This window comes from Anser brachyrhynchus (genome assembly GCF_964034855.1).
Source record: "Anser brachyrhynchus genome assembly, chromosome: 16".
NCBI lineage: Eukaryota > Metazoa > Chordata > Aves > Anseriformes > Anatidae > Anser > Anser brachyrhynchus.
Window position 1 is genome coordinate 10,759,282 of NC_137734.1, and position 20,352 is coordinate 10,779,633.

The 20,352-nt window shown below is 54.3% G+C and overlaps 1 protein-coding gene across 1 annotated transcript; it reads left to right on the top strand.

The window, feature by feature from the left end:
- Positions 1–636: 636 nt before the first annotated feature.
- RBPJL (recombination signal binding protein for immunoglobulin kappa J region like) lies at positions 637–9,422 on the top strand (the record flags this gene model as incomplete). The annotated part of the gene is made up of 11 exons (XM_080557819.1): positions 637–644; positions 3,817–3,942; positions 4,934–5,004; positions 5,231–5,346; positions 6,125–6,299; positions 6,762–6,899; positions 7,106–7,215; positions 7,428–7,568; positions 7,886–8,041; positions 8,220–8,323; positions 8,774–9,422. 11 exons carry the CDS (start codon positions 637–639, stop codon positions 9,045–9,047), a joined length of 1,419 nt encoding a protein of 472 aa, XP_080413945.1. The 3' UTR covers positions 9,048–9,422.
- Between the last annotated feature and the right edge of the window lie 10,930 nt (positions 9,423–20,352).

Here is a 20,352-nt window from a genome sequence, read left to right on the forward strand (position 1 = left end):
CGGGGGCGAGCGGGAGCCGCGCAGGTGGGAGCGGTGGCGCCGGGGAAAACGGCGGGGTTTGGGCGCAGCCCCTGCCTGCACGGCACCGGAACGGCCAGCGAGAGGCTTCCTCCGTTTGGGTTTTGGGGGGGTTGTTTATTTTTTGTTTTATTTTGGTGTGGTCTTTTTTTTTTTTTTTTTTCTGTATTTTGGGTTGGGTTATTATTATTTGTTTGCTCCTCTGCTGGCGGAGTGCATGAACCATAAAGTCCAAAGGCCCCGGAAAACAGCCCGAAAGCTCCTCGTGTCCTTCCCTACAAACCCCCAGAGACCCGGGAGCTCGGGGAGCTGGGCTGGAAGCAGGGAGCTGAACCTGGTCCAGCTCCCCGAGGACAAGTGATGTGCGGGGCTGTAGCCCTGGGGAGCATCGTCATTAAACGCCCTGGAACAGAGCTTCCCAGTCCTCCACCGCCTTGCAGCACTCACATCATCTCCGTGGTGGCAGGAGCCACCGTTAGTGCTTCACAGCACCCAGCTTTAATGCTTTAGCAGCACTTTCCGCCTTCCCCACGCTAACACAAACAACAGCAGGCGGATCAGAGAAAGGAGACCCCAGCAAACCACCCCCGTTATCTGAGCTTTCTCGCAGTCGAGGCGATGCTGCGGTACCAAACATGGGCCTTTGGGCGCTGCCGGGGCGGTGGTGGGGCAGGAGCACGCCGTGGGTGACCACCCTGCCTGGCCCCCGCTCCCCCACAGCTGTCCTGCCTCCCGTCCCCGGCTGGTGTTTGCCGTTGGTGTGGTCGAGAAATCCCCCAAGCCCAGAAAAGGCTGAATTTCGCTTGTGTGTGCAGCAACGAAAATATAGGATTTATAAATACCCGTGCATATACAAGGGCTTGTGGGTTGGGTTGGTCTGGATTAAAGGAGGTATTGAAAAATGAGGGAAGCCAGAAACTGCAGGCTTCTCATTTCTGTGATTTCTAATGGCTTTTCCTTTTGCATAAACATCACGCTGACTCCATACCCAGGAGCACTGCAGGCTTTTTCTCCCCTGCTCTCTACGAAATATAACCCAGACCTCTAAAATGGATATTCTTTATTAGGACATTCGGTTTTCCCCAGCCACAGGAAAGAACAATTGCACTCTGTGGCACCAAGTCGCCAGCAAGCTGCAGGGCAGCTGTGCTCTGAGCAAGGCAAACGACAGCTCCTTTTGGGGTTGAAAGGCAGAAAATTAATGCTGTGCACCTGGATCAGTGTGCACTCCAGGATAGCATTAATGTGAGTTAAGGTTCTCATCTACACAGTGACTTGAAGACCTCAAACAAGAGCTGATGGGTGGTATTTAGGTCTCCCGAGTCAGGCACTTCCATTCTCAGCAGGACCCCGAAAACTGGCACCCATCCTCTGCAGGCTGAGCCGGTGAGTGTTGGGGAAGAGCAGGCACCGCATGGCAGCCAGGGCTGGGGAGCAGTGGCAAGGGGGGGTCTGGTTCTCCCAGTGCCCTCACGTGGGTGTTCTGCTCTTGGGGTCACCCAAGGGTGCGAACACGGGGCGGTGCTGGGCTTCTCTGCCCTACCTGCCCTCGCAGAGCAGGAGGCAGTGAGGAGACCAGGGGGTGTCCACACCAGAGCTGGTCCAGCCTTGTGTCTCCCACGGAAAGCACGCAGGGCTCTGCTTCTCCTTTCCTGCGTCCTGGCCCATGCACAGCAATGCGGTCAAGGCTTGCAAGCACGCACGGAGTCTGGGTGCTGTCACACCCCTCACTTCGGGCAGAGCCACCCCAGAGCCACCCCTACAACATCCCCAGGTGTAAGGGACCCGCAGGGATCATCCCGTCCAAGCACACCTCAAAGCACACCCGCTCCTGCGGCACATCCAAACCCACCAGGCTTAAAGCAAGAGAAGAGCCCCAGCACTGCACAGCGCCAGGCTGAGCACGGAGAGGGAAAGGCTTACAAAAATCAGCCAAGGAAAGGGGTCGTGGCCCGCAGAGCCGAGGAGGCAGGGCCTCGCTCTGCCTCTGCATAATGCCCAACTTTGTGCAAGAGCGTTTGATTCCCAGCTGGGAATTGCGGCTCTGAAAAGGAGGCTGTTAGCGCGGGCTGTGAGAGCCCGGCCCGCGTGGTGCTGCTAACATGACACTGAACTAACACTGCACTACAATCAAAGCATTTTAATAATTTAATATAATAAATGTCAGAGGGAGTGAATAATTCCCTGTAACCCTGCAGAGGCTGGAGGTGCCAGAAGGAGCCAAGTGGGTACCGAGCAGCATACCGAGCCGCTTTAGCAATAGCTCTTTGACTTGCTGAAGGCAAATCTAAACCAGATGATGGATGCTGGGTGGTCGGCTCCTGGTCAGAATGGTGAGCACTGTTCAGAGGGGCGTCACTCAAACAATTTAACCCCCAGATTTGGGCAGCAATGGCTGCAGAGAAAGGAGAAATTAAACTCCCCAAGTTTCTGGGTAGCCCTTCCACAGCTAGACATCAAATCTGGAGAACCACAGTCTGCTTACCTGCTGTTGGCATGCACGTTCCTGCACTAAGCAGCAAGTAGCACGTGGATAATTATTCCAGAAGTCTCCAACAAGACCTGTGCAGCAGCCCCCGTGCCTCTGGCATTACGCAGGGATGTGATGGTATGGAGCGATGATACGTGCACAAGCCCAGCCCTGCCCCGAGCTGTTGCTGCAGGAAGCTCTGCAAAGCAGGTGTTGCTGCCGGCCACGCTGTCAGCACACGTCTTAATCCACATTTTTTGGCAATTTGCTGCCAAACACTCCCTGCCGATGGGTGAAGCCGAGGGGCTGCCTCCAGCACCAGCCCCGCCGCTCCCAGGCAGCCCTGAGCTCTGCCATGGGCACCCAGCGGGGTGGGGGGCACCCAGTGGGGGACATGGAGCTGACACCCGGCCGGACCCAAAGCTGCGCTCCTCATTTGGCACTGAACACTGAGCGATGGGACCCGCAGGGAAAAAAAAATAGAAAAAAATAAATCAGGCATGGAGCCTGGTTCATTCTTATGTTTGCCTGAGCAAGGATACAAACCACTCAGTAGAAAGAAGGGTTGGAGAGAAGGTTTCAGCAAGATGAAAACCTATCCTGGATAGGTTGCTGGTGGCAAACCAAGGGGTAAAGCTCGACTTGGGGCACTGGGGCACAGGGCAGCAAATTCAGCCTGGATGGCTGAATTCAGCAAATTCAGGGTGGCAGCTGGTGCTGTGGATGGCACCAGTGCCAGCCGTAAATCTGCTTTTGGCACAGCCCCGTTGATTTATGCTTGCTGATGATGTATTAACGCATGGAGAATCGAGGTTATATTGCCCATCTCATAACCAAACAGGGCAGCAATAGGAAACTCTGCGGACAGCAAAGCGCCGGGTCCCTGCGGGACTATCTGCCAACAGAGGAGGCACTGGGGAAATACTTGTTTGCATGGGAGGCGTGCTCATCTTCACGTACAGGCAGGAAAGCATCGGCTTCATTCACAGCGTGGGAAAGCTGGAAGTGAAGGGTTGGAGGTGTCAGGCTAATTGTAACATGGTCCCTCAGGTCCCACGGCAGAGGAGGACACCTCGGGCTCGGACCCAGCCAGCCTGTCCCTGCCCGACCGCCTGAGCCAGCAGAGTTAAAGGGCAGGTGCACGGGAACTGCTCCCAGTTACCAGGGCAGAAAGCCTTGATGTGGCCCTAAAAACCCTCCCGGTGCCTCTCAGTGCCCAGCTGCGTGGTGCAGGGAGCTGAGGGCTGGGTTTGGGGCTGGTATCATTTGCTAGCGAGGTGAGGAGCCCAGTCCGGGTGTTGCAGTGCTGTGGGACCTCTGTCTCGTAGATCCAACCCCTACCAAGCCAACTTGCTCCGAGACGGCGTGCGGAGGTACCTGCAGCTGCCGGCAGACCAGACAGTACTCATACTGCATGCAAAGGTCGCCCAGAAGTCGTATGGCAATGAAAAAAGGTAACAGTCTTCATGGGCTGAGCAGCATGAGAGGGCACCTTCACCCCAACTCGCACCAGTGGGCAATCCTCCCGCCGGGTTCCTCCCAGGGACAGGAGGTCAGAGGGATGGGGAAAAAAAAAGAAAGAAGCTATTCAGGTCTCACCCTCTCAGCATGAAATTGCAAAGAATAAGAAGAGAGGTCAGTGTTTTAAGTGCTCTGGAAATCGTCTTAACATCTGAACGGCCACACTGGGACGTCTCCATCAATGCCCACCGTCTCCCCAAAGCTGCTATTTTGGACAATCCTCCCCACATCGCAGGAACACCTTGAGGTTCTGGCTCGGATCTCCAAAATTGCTACTCCCGGGCAGCGACGTCAGCATGTGGCACCGGAGTGTAATTAATCCTCCATTAACCCTTGTGATATAAATAATCCTCCCTTATTACCGAGCAGCTTTGAGGTGACAGGCTCTGCCTCGAAGGCTGAACTGCACCCAGATGAATGGGGCTGGGGCTGTTTTTTCCTTCGTGTTGGGATTCAGGGTCCAGAGCCCGGGGGATTTGTATAAATAAATCCGTAGCCCAGCACTTTAGGGCCCCAAAATATCACCCCCTCCTGCACTGCTCGCGTTTTACCCAGTATGAATAGAGGATGAATTTGTGCCATTCACCCAAGTGCAAAGACAGTGGAAACCCAAATAAAACACAGGAAAATAGGTTTCCAAAACCCCGCACATAGATTTATTTGCGTTGGGCTCTGAATCTGGCTGTGAATGCAAACTCTGTTCCTGAGCTGCCGAAACTCTGCATTCCAGGCGGGCAGAGAGCGGGGGCCTGACCCCGGGGGCTCAGCTGGGGGGGCTGCAGCACCCAGCACCCACCAGCAGCACCCAGAGGTGCGGCAGCGGCACCATGCTGGCTCCGCAGGGGTGCCCGAAGCCACACCTTGAGCCAAGCACCGTCTCTGGGTGTTTGAGTGCTGTCAGGAGGGGCCTTCTTGTCTCCACAGGTTTTTCTGCCCCCTGCCTTGCGTTTACCTGAGTGGGCCGGGATGGAAGTTAAAGCAGGAGCAGCTAACAGGTACGTGTGGGGTGGCAGCCCCAGACCTCTCCCGGCGAGCCATCCTCCACCTCTGCAAAGGGAAACGCATCCTGATTATTATTTCTGTGCCCCCCAAGCTCCTCTTTCCCTGGGGCTGGCCCCTCTGCAGTACAGACCTGAGCAGGCAGCAGCCTGGGCCACCCCAGGAGGAGCCCCAGCAGGTGCCAGCGTGGGGCTGGAAGGTTTTTATCCCCGTCTCTTCCAGCCAGGGACCTGGGAGAGGCGGGTTTCCGCGTGTGGGGGTACATGGGGCTGGACAGCATGGGCAGCAGCCTGATGGAGACGCAGAAGCTGAGCTTCGAGGAGCAGCCGGATTCAAAGGTAAATTGAGGGCTCGCAGCCTGCTGCGCTGGGGATGTTCTGTGCGGGGTTAGCCCTGCAGTGCCCGCTCCCCGTGGGCAGGATCCGTCCTTCTCACCGCCTTTCCAGGTCTGTGCAGCCCTGGGGCAGGCTGATTGCCAAAAATCGCACAGCTTCCCCAGCCCGTTATGCGCTCCCGCTGAGCAGCAGCGCGGCTTATCGCAAACTGAAAGCCTGCCCTTTCATTTGTGGGTAAACAGCAAAGGAAAACACCGCTCAGTCCCAAAGTTCAAGAGCTTGAGAGGAGACCCAGCATCTTTTGATAGGGGAAAAGAAGGGGAAAAAACTGTTATCTGGGGTCCCTGAAGAGTGCGGGGTCTGTGTTGGGCCAAAAACATCACAAAAAGAGCTTTGTTTGCAGCACTCGAGGTGCTGCTAGAGCACGGCGTATCAGCCCTGCCAGAGCCAGCACGGTGGGGAAACCGAAAACCCAGGGCGATCCCTCATGTTACGCGGGATAAATCACACGCAAACATTAATTTCCATGAGGAATTCTCTGCCCCCTGTGTAAATAAAGCCTCTGCCGATCCCCGGCTCTTCACCGCACCTGTAATAACATCTCCGGCCGTTTCCCCCTGTAAATGAACCCGGGGCTCTTTGAAAGGGCACTATTGTCCTGCGGGGACGCCTTGCCCGGGCTGGTGGTGAGGAAGGTGAGGAGGGCGAGGAAGGCTGGAGGGGCTCGGGCCATGCCCACTGCCCCCAGCCCACGCTTGGCTGCTCCTCATGCCCCCCGCAGGGCTTCGGCTGCGCCAAGGCGCTGTACATCTCGGACGCGGACAAGCGCAAACATTTCCGCCTGGTCCTGAAGCTCTTCTTCAGCAACGGGCAGGAGATCGGCACCTTCCACAGCAAGCTGATCAAGGTCATCTCCAAGCCCTCGCAGAAGAAGCAGTCGCTGAAGAACACGGACTGTGCGTACGGGAATGGGTCTGCTGGGGGGTGGGATGGGATGGGATGGGATGGGATGGGATGGGATGGGATGGGATGGGATGGGATGGGATGGGATGGGATGGGATGGGTGCTCACATCTTGCCTCCAAAGCAGTCAGGGCTGATCCAAAGCCCATGGGCACCCTCAAAAAAGAATACATGTGGGCATATTGATGTCCATTTTCCAAAGGGTTGACCCACTGCAATTTGTAGGGCTTTGGTGCTAATGTGCTCCCCACCCCGTGGGCTTCACCTGCACCTCTGGGAGGTGCGGCTGGGCTGCTGCTCACACAAAGAGAATGGCAGATGGAAGTGCTGCTTGCTGCAGTGCTGCTCACCCCAGTAACCAGGACTCGTCCTCCCCGGTGCCACCAGAAGCAGCAGGGCTGTAGCCTGAGCCCCGAGCAAGCTGGCCAACACTAACCCAGCCACCTCCCTCTGCAGTGTGCATCTCCTCGGGCTCCAAGGTGTCCCTCTTCAACCGCCTGCGCTCCCAGACCGTCAGCACCCGCTACCTCTCCGTGGAGGGGGGAGCCTTCATCGCCAGCGCCAGGCAGTGGGCGGCCTTCACCCTACACCTCGGTAAGGAGCCTCATGGGGCTCACACCAACCATGTCTCTGCGCGGTACCACATCCCAGCCCTGCTGGGTGCTGGCCTCCCAGCCAGGTCTCTCCAAGCAGTGAGCACCTGTGGTGCAGATAAAGCCATAAAAAAAGCACTGTGGCTGTGGCCAGACCTGCTCCCTGCTGCTCGTGGCACTGACTCTGCCTCTCTCCTTCCCCCGAAGCCGATGAGCGCTACAACCAGAGTGAGTTCCCCCTGCGGGAAGGGTACATCCGCTACGGCTCCGTGGTGCAGCTCATCTGTACGGCCACTGGTGTCACCCTGCCTCCCCTGGTAAGCCTCAATCCCCACGGGGCTTGGGTGGCAGGGACCTGAGCAATGGGTACAATCCCCGGGCCCATGCTGCTCTCCTGCTCCTCTGAGCCCAGGGTCTCGCAAAGGGCAATGTGTGCTTCATCCCTTCGCTTCCTCCTCACGGGGGCACAGCCTCCTTCGGGGCAGGGGACTCACCAGCCCCATGCTGAGCAGGTGCCCCTGCCCTGCAGATCATCCGGAAGGTGAGCAAGCAGTACGCCATGCTGGACGTGGACGAGCCCATCTCCCAGCTCCACAAATGTGCCTTCCAGTTCCAGGGCAGCGACCGCATGTACCTGTGTCTGTCCACAGAGAAAGTCATCCAGTTCCAGGTACGAGGGGCTGAGGACCCCCAGGTGCTCCATATCCAGACTGCTCCACTTGGTTGCTCTTTGGGAGCGGGTCACGGGGAGGGGGAGGTCTGCCACCAACCGGGGTTGCCTCCGAATTAAGCTAAGAATCACTGCAGAACCACCTCCCTCCAGCCTTCGTGGGAAACTCATCACCGAGGTGTTTGCAAAGCATCTCAATCCCCATTTATAGCAGAGGCACCGGCACTCGCTGGCACCAGGCAGAAGCCAGGCGTCCTTGGCCCTGGTCCCTTACTGTCCCCACCATGACATTTACAGAGCTGTGACCCTCTCCACAGGCGTCTCCGTGCCCGAAAGAAGCCAACCGGGAGCTGCTGAACGATGGCTCCTGCTGGACCATCATCGGCACTGAGATGGTGGAGTACACCTTCAGCGAGAGCCTGGCCTGCGCCCGCGAGCCCGTCAGCCCCGTGCCGCTCATCGCTGCCCTGCAGGTAGGCAGGGCTCCGGCTGTGGGACGCCTTTTGGGGCATCTCCATCCCCAGAGGGCTCCTCTGCTCGGTTTCTCTTGGCGTGGGGATGCGGCGAGAACGCTGCCCTGTTCCTCGGGGCTCTGCGCGGGGCCGGGGCGCGGGGCAAAGCAGCTGGTGCCGTAACGCACTGCCGCCGCAGCTCACCGGCGGCGGGGACGTGGCCATGCTGGAGGTGCAGGGCGAGCATTTCCACGCACACCTCAAGGTCTGGTTCGGAGATGTGGAGGCAGAGACGATGTACAGGTAAGGGTGGAAAAAGGTGGGGGCGGAGCTGGTGGGGGAGCCTCTGGGTCAGGCACAGCGGTGCCTGTGGGATGTGCTATGCAGGCCATGTGGGATGTGGCTGCCAGCCTGGGCGAAGGGGGCACTTGCACCGCCCGTGCTGCAGGACCAAGCTAGAGCATTGCACTGAACAGTGGGGAGGGCTGTGGGGGGGTTTGGGGTCGCTGCCCACCTCGCTGCTGCTTGGCTGGGTGCACGGGTGCTGCTCCTGGTGTGGGAGGGCTGTGCTGTAGGGGTGGCTGGAGGCCACGGGGACCCCAGGGGCTGAAGACAAGCAAGGAGCCCTGGCAGAGGAACAAAACAGGTGGGAGGAGAGAGGAGAGCGGCTGGAGACTTCCCGCTGAGCCCCAGGTTGGAAGTGATGTGCCTCCCAGGTTATTAAAGCACATTTTCTTCATGCACTGCTCCCAGGAGCCCCAAATCCCTGGTGTGCGTTGTCCCCGATGTCTCCGCCTTCGGCAGTGACTGGAGGTGGCTGCGATACCCCATCACAGTCCCGCTCCTGCTGATCAGGGATGATGGCCTCATCTACTCCAGCTCGTTCACCTTCACCTACACCCCAGAGCAGAGCCTCCTGCCGGGACAGCCGGTCCCCTCAGACGTCCCGCAGGACTCGGACAAACTGCTCGACAGCATCCACCAGGAGTTCACCAGGACCAACTTCCACCTCTTCATGCAGAGCTAGCGAGCGGGGCTGGCAGCGCTCCGCCTGCCACCGGCCCTGGGGACAGGAGCTTCCCTGAGCCACATCTGCAGGCTGGGGTGGCCCTGCCCGAGGGTCCTCCCCATACATCCACTGCCCACCCGTTACCTGACCCACCGCCTTCTCTCTTCTCATGGCAGGGTCTCGCCCTGGTGAGATCTCACCTGAGAGCACCAATAAATCATGCTTCGAGGACTCTTTACTGATTCTATTGCTTCTTTGCTGGCCTTCAGGATTTACCTCCCGTGCTGGCACAGAACATTGCGGCTCCCCTGATGTCCCCGGTCCATATATTCAAAGGCCAGGAGCGACAGGGATGAATGCAAGTGACCTTAAATGTCATTGATTGATACCAGGAGACCCTGCACCACTTCTGTGCTTTTCAGTAACGAGGAGCTGGTTTCCAGCAGCTGAATACCCAGCACCAGATTTTTTTATTTTTTTATTTTCCATTAGAGGCCCAAATGGGGGAATTTCAAAAGGAAAAGGGAAAGAAAGAGAGAAACAGTTCAGTGTGAAACCCAGCCCTTTCCTAGCTGTCATGGCTCTCTGAGCTCCGTTGTTTCACGCGCACATGCGGTGCAAGGCTGGAGCCAGCAGGAAGCTGCTGATCTAAAGAGGCCATAAAAAGGAACCGGGTTTCTTGGAGCTGGACCCGAGTGCTACGCAGAGTGGGGCTTACAGCTTTATTTAGCCTTCAGATCTCCGTGGCATCAAAGGAGCTACGGTGTACCTAGAAATCGTGCTGCCCTGGCAGTTCTGAGCTGGGGTTAGAAACAAGCTGGGTGCCAAAACCGCAGAGGTTTTGAACCTGTGCTGAACTCAGCAGCACTGAGGGGAACAGGGGCAGCCCTGAAGCAGCGCGGGGCACACACTGCCTCTGGCTCAGTGCCCAGGCACCCCCTGCCTTTTTTGGGTGGCAGCACCTCCCTAAGGCCCCCAGCAGTCTGGAGATGGGACTCCTTCTCCCCCCAAACCCACGCAGGGTTAGAAGCTGCTGCAGACACCACTGTGTCTGTGCGATTGCATCACTGGGGCTGCAGCTGGTGGAGGAAAGAGGCAGGAGAATGTTACAGCCACCCACACAGAGCTACAGCCACCCCACCAGCCCCTGCTCCCCTGCAAATCTCCCTCGGCTAATGGAACTGAGGATGCATGCCAAGAAAAACCCTTTAATCAACCCCATTGAAGACAAAATGCCTGAGCTGAGGATTCCTCCCAGCTCCCCAAAAGCATTTCCTCTCCTATGTCCGCAAAGAGCTCGGGGGAAGGATGGGGCCAAGCGTTTCAGCCCATGCCTGCATCCCAGCCCCTCCTCCCCGTGTATAATTCCCGTTTTATGAATGGAAAGTGCCCTCCGCTATATTTAGCAGCAGCCCAGCCCTGGAGGCAGGAGGACTTGTTGACTTCAAGGGCTCTGAACAAGCCTGTGTTGTTGTGTTTACGGCACGAGGCTTCGCTGGAGAGGCCAAGAAGGCACCGAGCGGCTCATTCCTGAAGCCTGCTGGATTCAGCAAACATCTGCAGTAATTTAAGGCACATGGGGAAAGGGAAGATGGGAGGGCTGGGGGAGCCTTGGGGGAACCGTGGTGGGGCTCTCCTCCATCCCCCCAAAAGCCAGCCATGGGCTGCATCTATCCGGGGCTCTGCATTTCCCAGCAGGTCCCACAAGTGGAAAGGGGCAGCTTTGCAGCTCTGGGAGGAGTTGCTTCCCCGAGCATATGCTCCATGCCTGGGCTGGTAGCATTGTCAGAGCTGTTTATTTCCATAATCCCCGATTAACACAAACTGTCTCGGACAGGCGCCAGCCACCCGGTTGTGAAGTCTCACTCACCAGCAAGTCAGCAGCACCCGCCTCTGCTGGATCACTCAGGGACCCCGCACACATGGGGACGCACACGGATTGTCCCCACGGGCCCTGGTGGAGCTGCTCTGGCATCTCTTGTGCTCCCGAGCCACGTTATGGACTATCTGAGTTACACATACAGGCTTTTCCCCATCCCCAAGGTGGCCAGAAATGTGGGTTTAAAAGGAAGAATGAAAAAACTTTCATATCACTCCAGGAGGTGCAAAATTACAAAAAGCATCACATGTTTTTAGGGACACTCAGAATAACTTACACCGTGGGTGGCCATGGTGTTGGGTGAGCATCCTCGGGTGATGGCAATGCCCCAAGGCAATGGGAAATCACAGCGGCAGCGCCCTGCTCCTGCTTCAGTATGGTGATGGGCGCTTTATATATATACATTTAAATATATATACATTTAAATATATATGTATATATAAACAGGTCCTGAAGGTGTTAGCACCTTCAAAACCATCAAGAGGAAAACAAAATCTTGGCTTTCTCCCCCCGAAACACCTTTCTAAAGAACATCAAGAGTGGCTGCTGCCACCTAGCGAGCCAGCACACGGCTGCAGCCCGGCTCCGACGGATTGCTGTTTTTTTTTTTAAACATGGACCCGTTGCATTTTGCCCCAAACCACGCAGCAGGTTCGGGGAGTGTTTTGTTTTGTTTTGTTTTGTTTTTCCCAAATAATGCCCCGAGGGGGAGGAAGGGAGCACAGCGCAGAGCCCGGCTAATGGCAAGCAAGGGGTGGTTGCGGCACTGAGCACCCCACGCCCTGCAGCCCCGCGTTGCTGCAGGATCCGTCCCCGCACCCCACAAGGACAGTCCTGCCCTGCCCCACATCGCACCCACTGCTCGGGGAGCGAGAGGCAGCTGTGGTCCCCCAGGAGCATTCATCTCCTGCTCACCCAGCTCGCATCCAGCCCACCGACACCGATCCCTGAGCCCAGGTGGCCGGAGGGCTGGCTTGATCAGAGGGCAGTCGGAGGTTTTCCAGCCTATAGAAAGGCTGGAAAAAATGGATTTAAAGAGGATTTTGCATCTCTCTGAGCGTGAGGGGTGGGCAGAGAGGGGAGGCTGGCCAGGGGAGGCTGTAGGAGGGCGGCTGGCCGGTGCCAGCAGGGCTCAGTGCAGGTGGGCTTGCTGCCAGCCCTGGTTGTGACCCAGCGAGGTGTTTGCATTGGCAGGGGCAGCCCAGGGCAGGTCCCACTGCTGTCACAGCTCTGTCACCTCCCACCTTGAGGTCCCAGGGGGTGGCACCTCCCCCCCAGAGGACAGCAGGACCATGGCGAGCATCCCCTGGGACCCCACATTGGGAAGGGCTGCAGCAGCCAGCGCTGGAGACACGGGGAACGCGGGGCCACCACCACCAGAGCAGCTGCCCCCGCATCCCCAGCCACACTGTTTGGTGTAAATCTCACCCCAGGAGGGTGAGGATGTGGGGATGCAGCTCTGCCCATCAGCAGGGGGAAAGGTGCAGATAAAAGTGCCTTTCTTGGAAGTTTTGTGCTCCTGACACCCAGGGCTGGCGTGGTGAATGAGCAGACCTCAGCCAAAGCTGAACCAAGGGGCTGGTTCCTGCACCACAAGCCCAAACCCTGCCTCCATGCCAAGCCCCCACTCTGGTCCCAGCCCCACCCTGCGGACCCCAGCAAGTTCCCCTCACCCCAGCAGCCCCCCAGGGCACCCCCGGCCCCAGGCAGTGGAGCTGCATGTATGGGGCTGTAGGTTTGTGCAGTGCCCAGAAAACCCGTGCTGACTTTATCCTTTTTCTGGCAGAACGATAAATAACCCAGCTGGGCAGCAGGATGCAGAACGATGCCAAGGCCAAAATAAGCTGGGCCGGGCTGCTGAGGAATTGCAATTACCTGCTCGAGAGACTCTGAGCGCATCGGGAACGGCCCAGGTGTGTGGCACCACTGGCCAGGCTCAGAAAACCCTAAAGCTGTATTAAGGACAGAGAGAGCTGGGGACATCCATGTGTGCCTGTGTCCCCCTCGGTGCCAGGTGGGGGTGTTGTTAACCCCATCCCTAAATGGGCCATTTGGAGACCACCACACCTCTGTGCCCACACTCTAGGCACTCAGCCTTGTCCATGCAGCCAAAAGCCTTGTGGAAAATCAGGGTTCGGGTTGTTTCTTTTTCCCTAAAATGAGAAAAAACAGGTTTTAAACAGGCTGCCTCCTGGCAAGCTCCATACTCCCTGCAGTGCGGGGAAGGACTGAGCCCCGGAGCTGGCAGCATCCCGATGGGATGCAGAAGAGGACAGGACAGGGCCTGGTGGCTGCATGGGGGGCTCGGGGCAAGCAGAGCCATGCTGTGGGGCTGGACATGGCTCCCAAAACCAGCCCCACGCCACAGCACAGCGGGGGGAGCCAGGCTAGCAGGGCAGGATGGAGGGAGCTGGCAATCTGCTTTGATCCCCGTCTCAGAAGAACCACCCTGATGGTTTTCTCAGGGTTCACTGGGAAGGGAAAGTGGGTTTTTAAACAGTTTAGAAAAACAACCGGGCTTGAAAAACACAGGCCTAATTTCCATGCACTGTTGCTGTAGTTATGCATGCAAACCAGCAGACAATTACAGAGCGGGTAGGCTCAGCGCTGAGAAAGAAATCACGGGGTGCAGCTCCTGCCTGGGAGCCTGTGAGGACTCGGGGAGGGAGCTGCGGGGTGCCTCGCTGGGACCCCACCAGGCTGCAGGCACGTGCCCCACACAGACCTGCAGCAGCACGAACAGGGTGCAGGACTGGGGACCGAAATCTGAAACTGGACTTGTCTCTGGCCCTGCTTTGTGCTGGGGAGCTGCAGGGGGCACAGCCCCAGGCAGACATCGGTGCCCCCCACCTCCGTGTCAGGGCCAGTCTTGAGAGCCCAACCCAGCTGGTTCCTGCAAAAGGGCCAGGGGTCTGGATGGGTGCTGGGCTCTGCAGGATGGTGCTGGAGAAGCAGCAGCAGCAACTGGAGGGCTTCGACCCAAAGGGTTGTGTCCTTGCTCCCTGCAACCAGGACAGGTGCTGGCACAGCAAGGACGGCTGGGCAGCGCCAGGATTTCGGGGTGTGGGCTGAGTGGGAGACATGGATCAAAAAAAAAAAAAGACAGAGAATTAATGAGAATTAAACAGAGAATTAAAGACTGGGCCATCCACCCGGTCACCATCCCCTTGCACCCCACGTGTGTGCATGCGTGCACGCAGCCCCCCAGGGCTGTGCCGGAGGGACCAGGCAGGGCTGAAGGGCTCTTTGTTCCCCGCTGTAATTATACCTGAGCGGGTAAGCAAAATGTGCTGAAAACTCCTCACCGGGCGTTTCTGCAGGGAGCCGCGGCACTCAGCCCAACACTGGCCCCATTGTTCCCTTGGTGTGCTCCGGGCCCACCTCCACTCCCCGCTTCCCTGCCTTTCCTCGAAGTAATCAGTCCGTGATTAAAAACCGGGTCTTTTCCCTCGGCAATGTCAACATTGGGCAAAACGCCCTGAAACTCCCTCCTGCTGCGGCTCCCTGCGCTGGGAGGGTGGCAGTGTAGGGACAAGGGCACACCCCTGGGTGAGATTTTTGGCACTGGGAGCACCCCGGCTCCCCTGGGGCAGTTTGGGCTCAGCGAGGTGGGAACACCCCCAGCACCCCCACCCCTCGTGCCAGCCTGGCTCTGGGGACAGCTGGACTCGTGTCCATCCCTGTCCGTGCCAAACCCCACTGAGCTCTGGGGCTGCCCGTGCCCTGCCCTCGGGATGCAGGGCAGGATGGAGCTGTGGCTGCGACGTGCTGCTTTCCAGCACCAAACTGGTATTTGGTGGTGCAGCTCTACCCTGTCCCTTTTGAGATACCTCCTCCCAAAGGCAGATGGCAAAGCTCTTGTGTGTTTGTGCACTGCTTGTTCCCAAAGCAATGCCCAAGCGCAGAGCTCACCAGCAGCTTACCCCCGGGAGCAGAGGCTGTGGCTGATGGCTGCCTCTGGGTCCTCCATGGGGCAGGGGACAACGCAGCACCCTGCCCCTCGCACTGGTCCCTGCAGGTTGTTTCAAAATTAGGCAGCCCCAGGCTCTGCATTTAGGCTGTGCTTCTGCCTTCTTACAGCTAATCCCTTCCTGGGACCAACAAGGCTTTAAAGCTTTCCCCACCCACACTTTTCCCCAGCCATCAATATTTCAGCAGAGCAGAAATCCCTGCCCCTTCTGCTTTCTATTTCCCTCGCACGAGGCAGCCTGCCCCAAATCTCACCCTACTGCTTGGGACCCGCGGTCGGGCAGGGCCATGGAAGCCCGCGCTGCTCTTCTCATGTCTTCTGCAGGTGGATTGATCCTGTTCAGAGCCCAGGCCCCATCTCTAACTGCGACCAGGAGCTTTGGCGTGTGACAGGTAAAGCCTCGCTGCTGCTTATCCCTCGTCTCCGACTCCTGCCCGCGACGCACGCTCACCCGGGCAGCCCAGCTGGGGTCACCCCGATGGTGCTCATCCCACCTGGGTGCTCGGGAGCTCATCGCACCCCCAGCTCAGCACCTCTTCCTGCTGAGGGCTCAGAGGCTTCATCTAGGGTCGAGATTCTTGCAAAGCACTGAAGAAAAAGAACAAATAAAATAATAATAGTAATAATCATAATAATAAGAGTAAAAACCTTCTTGCCAGCTGCCCGGATTGCGGAACAGCATCAGCATGACCACAGTTGGCTGCCCTGCACTGAGGGATGCTGTCGCCGAGGAATTCCCCAGGCCCTGCCAGGGGTGCAATGAGCAGAGACACCCCAAAAGCGCCCGTGCCCGGCTTTGGGGTGCCGGGCGCCGGCCGTGCCAGGAGGTGGCAGCAGGCACACGGCGAGCGGCGGGGGGGGGCGTGGGGCTGCGGGTGTTCGGGGACACCGACGGCGACAGATTGCTGGTACGTGCAGGGGAAATGCTGGGGGGCTGGTGTCGGGAGAGCAGCTGGGACAGCTGGGCAGCAGTGAGACACAGCTAGGGCTTTGTGTTCCTAACGTGTCCGCTGCAGATATTTAAGATGCTGTTTTTACTTTGTATAGGGTGGGTTTGTTGTGTGTTTGTTCGTCTGAAGGGGCTTTGGCAGAATCAGGATGCGCTTTTAAATACACAGAAATTACAGAACACTTCCTCGTTTAACGGCGGGGTATAACAGGTCAGTTTCCATGCTCTGAAATCAGAGAAAAGACTTAATTTTTTAAAGAGTAGGAGAAGAGCCTCACCGATATTTTAGCAAAATTACAAGTGCAAAGTTTGGAGGTTTCTTACAACTGCTAGGGCTCTGAAAATCTTCCCTAGGTTACACACAAGCCCCAATAAGAAAGATCCCATGGCTAGAATTAAGTTAGCATTTCTGTATATGAGGCCTAGGCTAGGAAACAGCTCTGTTTTCCCCTAGCTGAATTGTAGCCATGTTTCAATGGCCACCTGCGGTTGTGTTTGATGAGGGAATATACGCACATAACTTCAAGCACAGGCAGCAGTTCCAGCACAGAACAATATATGCTGCCCAGTCAGGGCCTGTGAGTGCCGAAAAGTCAGAAGAGCATGTGGCTTTGTAAAAAAAGTGCATGTCCCTGGGAAGCCAGTTTGAAGCCAAGCTTACAACCCAGTATAAGAAGCATCCAACTGAAGAGATGAAGTTAATTTGAGTTTTTTTTTCCCTATAAAGTTTTTCCATAAACCTTTAAGTTTTTACATTCCTTTATAGATACTTGACCTAGATACTTGACTGTAGATACACATTTTACAGTTTAATATTTACAATGTTCCATTCATGTTAATAAAAAATGAATTTTGCATAAATCTCTCTCTCATGCATCCTCTAAGAAGCCATCTCTCATCCATTGCCATGGTACAGAATCCTGTCCTGGCAGACAGTAAAGCTCAGGTTGACTTTACCTGGAGTTCCACATCTGCATGGCTGGGCTTCCTTTGTGGTGCATTCTTCTATCTCACAGCTTGTTTGTAACATTGGGCTTGATTTTGCAGAGTGCTTGTGCCATGATTCCCTAGACATACGATGACTTTTTACCCCAGCCATCTGAATTGATTTTGACTTTAGTGTAAGATTAGTGTTTGCAGGAAGGAGCTGAATGCTACCCCAAGCACAATTATGTGCTCAACATATATGTATCTGTCACTTGGGCAGTGTGGTCATTTGCAGTCTGTTTTTGTCTTACCTTTACTAAGGTAAAGGTTGCTAAAGCCAATGTCGATTAATAACATTCGGTATCACATGTCAAGCACACCATATAAGTTGTCCTCTGTGTTATCATTTTGTTTTCCTCCTTTTGTAGCTGACATTTGGGAAAAATGTTATTGTTCAACCTCAGCAACCCCAATCTTTTTATTTTTTCTGCTTCAGATGCCTTAATTCAAGATCCAATAGTGGTAGGTGCTCTGTAAAATTCATGAGAAGAATGTATTCCAGGTGCCCAGACTACTGATTAGTGTATGTTTGCCAGTTCAAGATGAATGTAGTGCAATTTTCACATTCGAACTCTGAAAGAGAGTATTTTCCCTGTTAAAATTCATGGTCTATCAGTGAATGGGAACACCAAATAATAAACTAACATCAAACCAACATGGCAAGCACAGATAATGTAACTGAGTGGCAGAAGTGGTTTGTATACAAAATTTTACCTTTCTTTTGGTCCTTGTGATTTCTGCTGCTTTGTTTACTTATTTGGGAAAAAGAGGAGACTACTGATTAGCTCATTTTTTCCTACACTTCCCATAAGATACTCGGGCAGGATGGAATTCTCTTGCAATTCTTTTGTCATAACTTCTGCTTGACCAGTAATAACTGCAACAGATTAGGAAGGTTTGCAACATCTGTGCAGAATGATCTTGTACAAAGGGTTTTAGGAAAACCGTGTTTACAGTATAGCTTTTCAGATTTCCTGTGTTTGAAATGGTCAAGCAGTGCTTCTGGGAGTTAACTTCTGAGAGATAATATTTGATAATATCGGTAATACTTTTTCACATTCTTTCTCAGTCTGAGCCAGATTTCAAAGTCACCAAGGCAGAGATTTTTTCTTGTGACAAAATATGTATAGTATTTATTTACAGTCAGGCTTCTAGATGCTATTCTTAGTAATATTATTCAAATCACCAACGCGATCTTAACTGAATTCTTTCAGTCAGAAGTAGCACATTGAGTTAGTGCCATTGATGCTCGGAGTTGACTGGGAAGCCACTGAAGTTAAGGGTCTGTGTGGCAGAGTCGTGTAAATCACTTCCATGTTTGAATCTTTCATGTTGTGTTAATAATAATAATAAAAAAAAATCATAGAATCATAGAATGGTTTATGTTGGAAGGGACCTTAAAGATCAGTTAATTCCACCCCTCCCTGCCAAAATCCTACAATATCATTAAAATACTGCAATTCCACTAGGCTTTTGAACAGGAGCCTATAAATGGATATTGCTCTGTGAAGCCTCAAAGCCCTAGGCTCCCTCAGCTTCGGGGCTGGGACTGGCCCACATAACAGAAGCAATGGACACCCAAGTTGTTTTGTTATCTGAGAGTATGAGAGCCCCTTTCCTGAAACAGACCCTGCATTCGTTCATTCCCATGCTCCATTCTTAACCAGCAGGTCCCCGTTGGCCTCACAGATGACAAACTTACTTTTTTTCCAAGATTACCTAACTTACTGAAGGTGGCACAGCAAGTCACTGTCAGAGATAGAAACTGAACTGGGTTTCTCAGTTCCTTGACAAGTGTTTAATGATTTAGGATTTGTGATTTTCTGGATTTTTGTATGAAAATGCTAGCCAAGCATACAAAAATCCAGACAATCACACAAATATAAAGGATTTAGGTGGGCCTCTAGGTCTATCTCCTGCTCAAACCAGGACTAACTAAGGTTGCACAGAGGGCCTTGTCTAGTTGAGTTAAAATCATTTTCAAGGTTGGGGATCCCACAGCCTCTTCACACCCCTGGTTGAGCATTTGACACCCTGCATAGTGATTTTTTTTTCTTATATGTAACTGGAATTTCACTTACTGGAACTCTTGCCTCTTGCCCTTCATACTGTCCCTGTGTACCTCCGCAAAAGAGTATGGCTCCATCTAGTTCACTCATTCTCTTCTAGCTCTTTGCTTCAGTTCATGCCTGCACTGGCTGTACAGGCAGGATGTTCTCAAGTAATTAATTTCTATCACTCTTGAAACAAAAACATAGCCTCCTTTTAACCCTTGGACTACCAATACTCCTCCCAAATGGAACGAGCTTGGTCGTGCAAATCTGTCGTTTAAGTGTTGGTAGTGCTTATCCACAGGGAAGTCGAACTGAAGGCTCCTTCTGCCCTCTGTTGGGCAGTTAATGATGGAAAGTGGTAGCATAAACACAGTCAAAACCTGGTAAAGTGCAGCAAGTCTTTACTAAGGAGAGGGGAGGAGAAAGTTAACTGTGGTGAATGTGGAATGTGTTGAATTTAACATTGCTGGGACAAACGTTATTGTTGTTAGAATGCTAATGCTAGTTATAGTAATATAAATGTAGCTGTGGATTAAGATAGTACAACTCAAAGCTGGACTGGATCCCCAGTGCTGTTATTCAGTGCTGCTGCACAAGGTGGTGGTGTGAAACCTCACGGTAAAGGGCTTTGTGTGAATACACGAGGCAATACGTGAGTTTATGCCTGAGGCAGGAAGGCAGAGTTCACTTACAGCATGAGCTGTAACACACTTGCGAGTACTATAAATGTATATCTATGATACCCACATAACAACACCATATTAAAAGCCAACTTTAGGCATGAACAACAAGAGCTCTAGACCACATGCGCCCCCCACTAAGGTGAATTACCAGTGTGAGTCACGGCATGCATATAAAAGAGCTGCTGCAACCTTCAGCTGCTGGCTGGGTCCTTCACAGCCCTCCTGTGGGCTCTGGCTGAGAACATTAAGTCTACAGAGCAAAGGCTTTTACTTAGAAGATGGCAGCGATAGCAGCACTGTTATAACCTTCTTTAGGCACCTTGTGATATTTACCACGATACAACCTAAATGGATGATCAAACACTCTCCCTGCCTCACTGAACAGAATGCCTTGTGCTAGCTGAAATAGTAGTTATCCAGCCCCTCCTTCATCTGCAGTGTTCTGGGTAGGGATTCTTCTTCTGTCCTTCTTACCCCCATGCAGGGTAAAACGTTAGTTTCCTAACTCAAGGAGCTCCTGAATGCTGCCACCACAATATCGTGGCACTTCACAGACAGAAATTAATTTATTTTTGTAGTGTTTGTGTGAGTTTGTGGGAAAGTAAAATCCTTGTCTGCAGTTCGTGGGTAAGGGTGAACTGACTGCCTGTGGGTACCACTTTCAGACATGCAGTATTTGATTTGTCAGAGTATTTGGCATTTTGACACATTTCCTAAGGTCCATGAGGTACTCTGGACTTCAGTCCACATTGCCTGGCAAAACATTGATCAGGGGACACAAAAGCCTGTTGTCATGGGCTC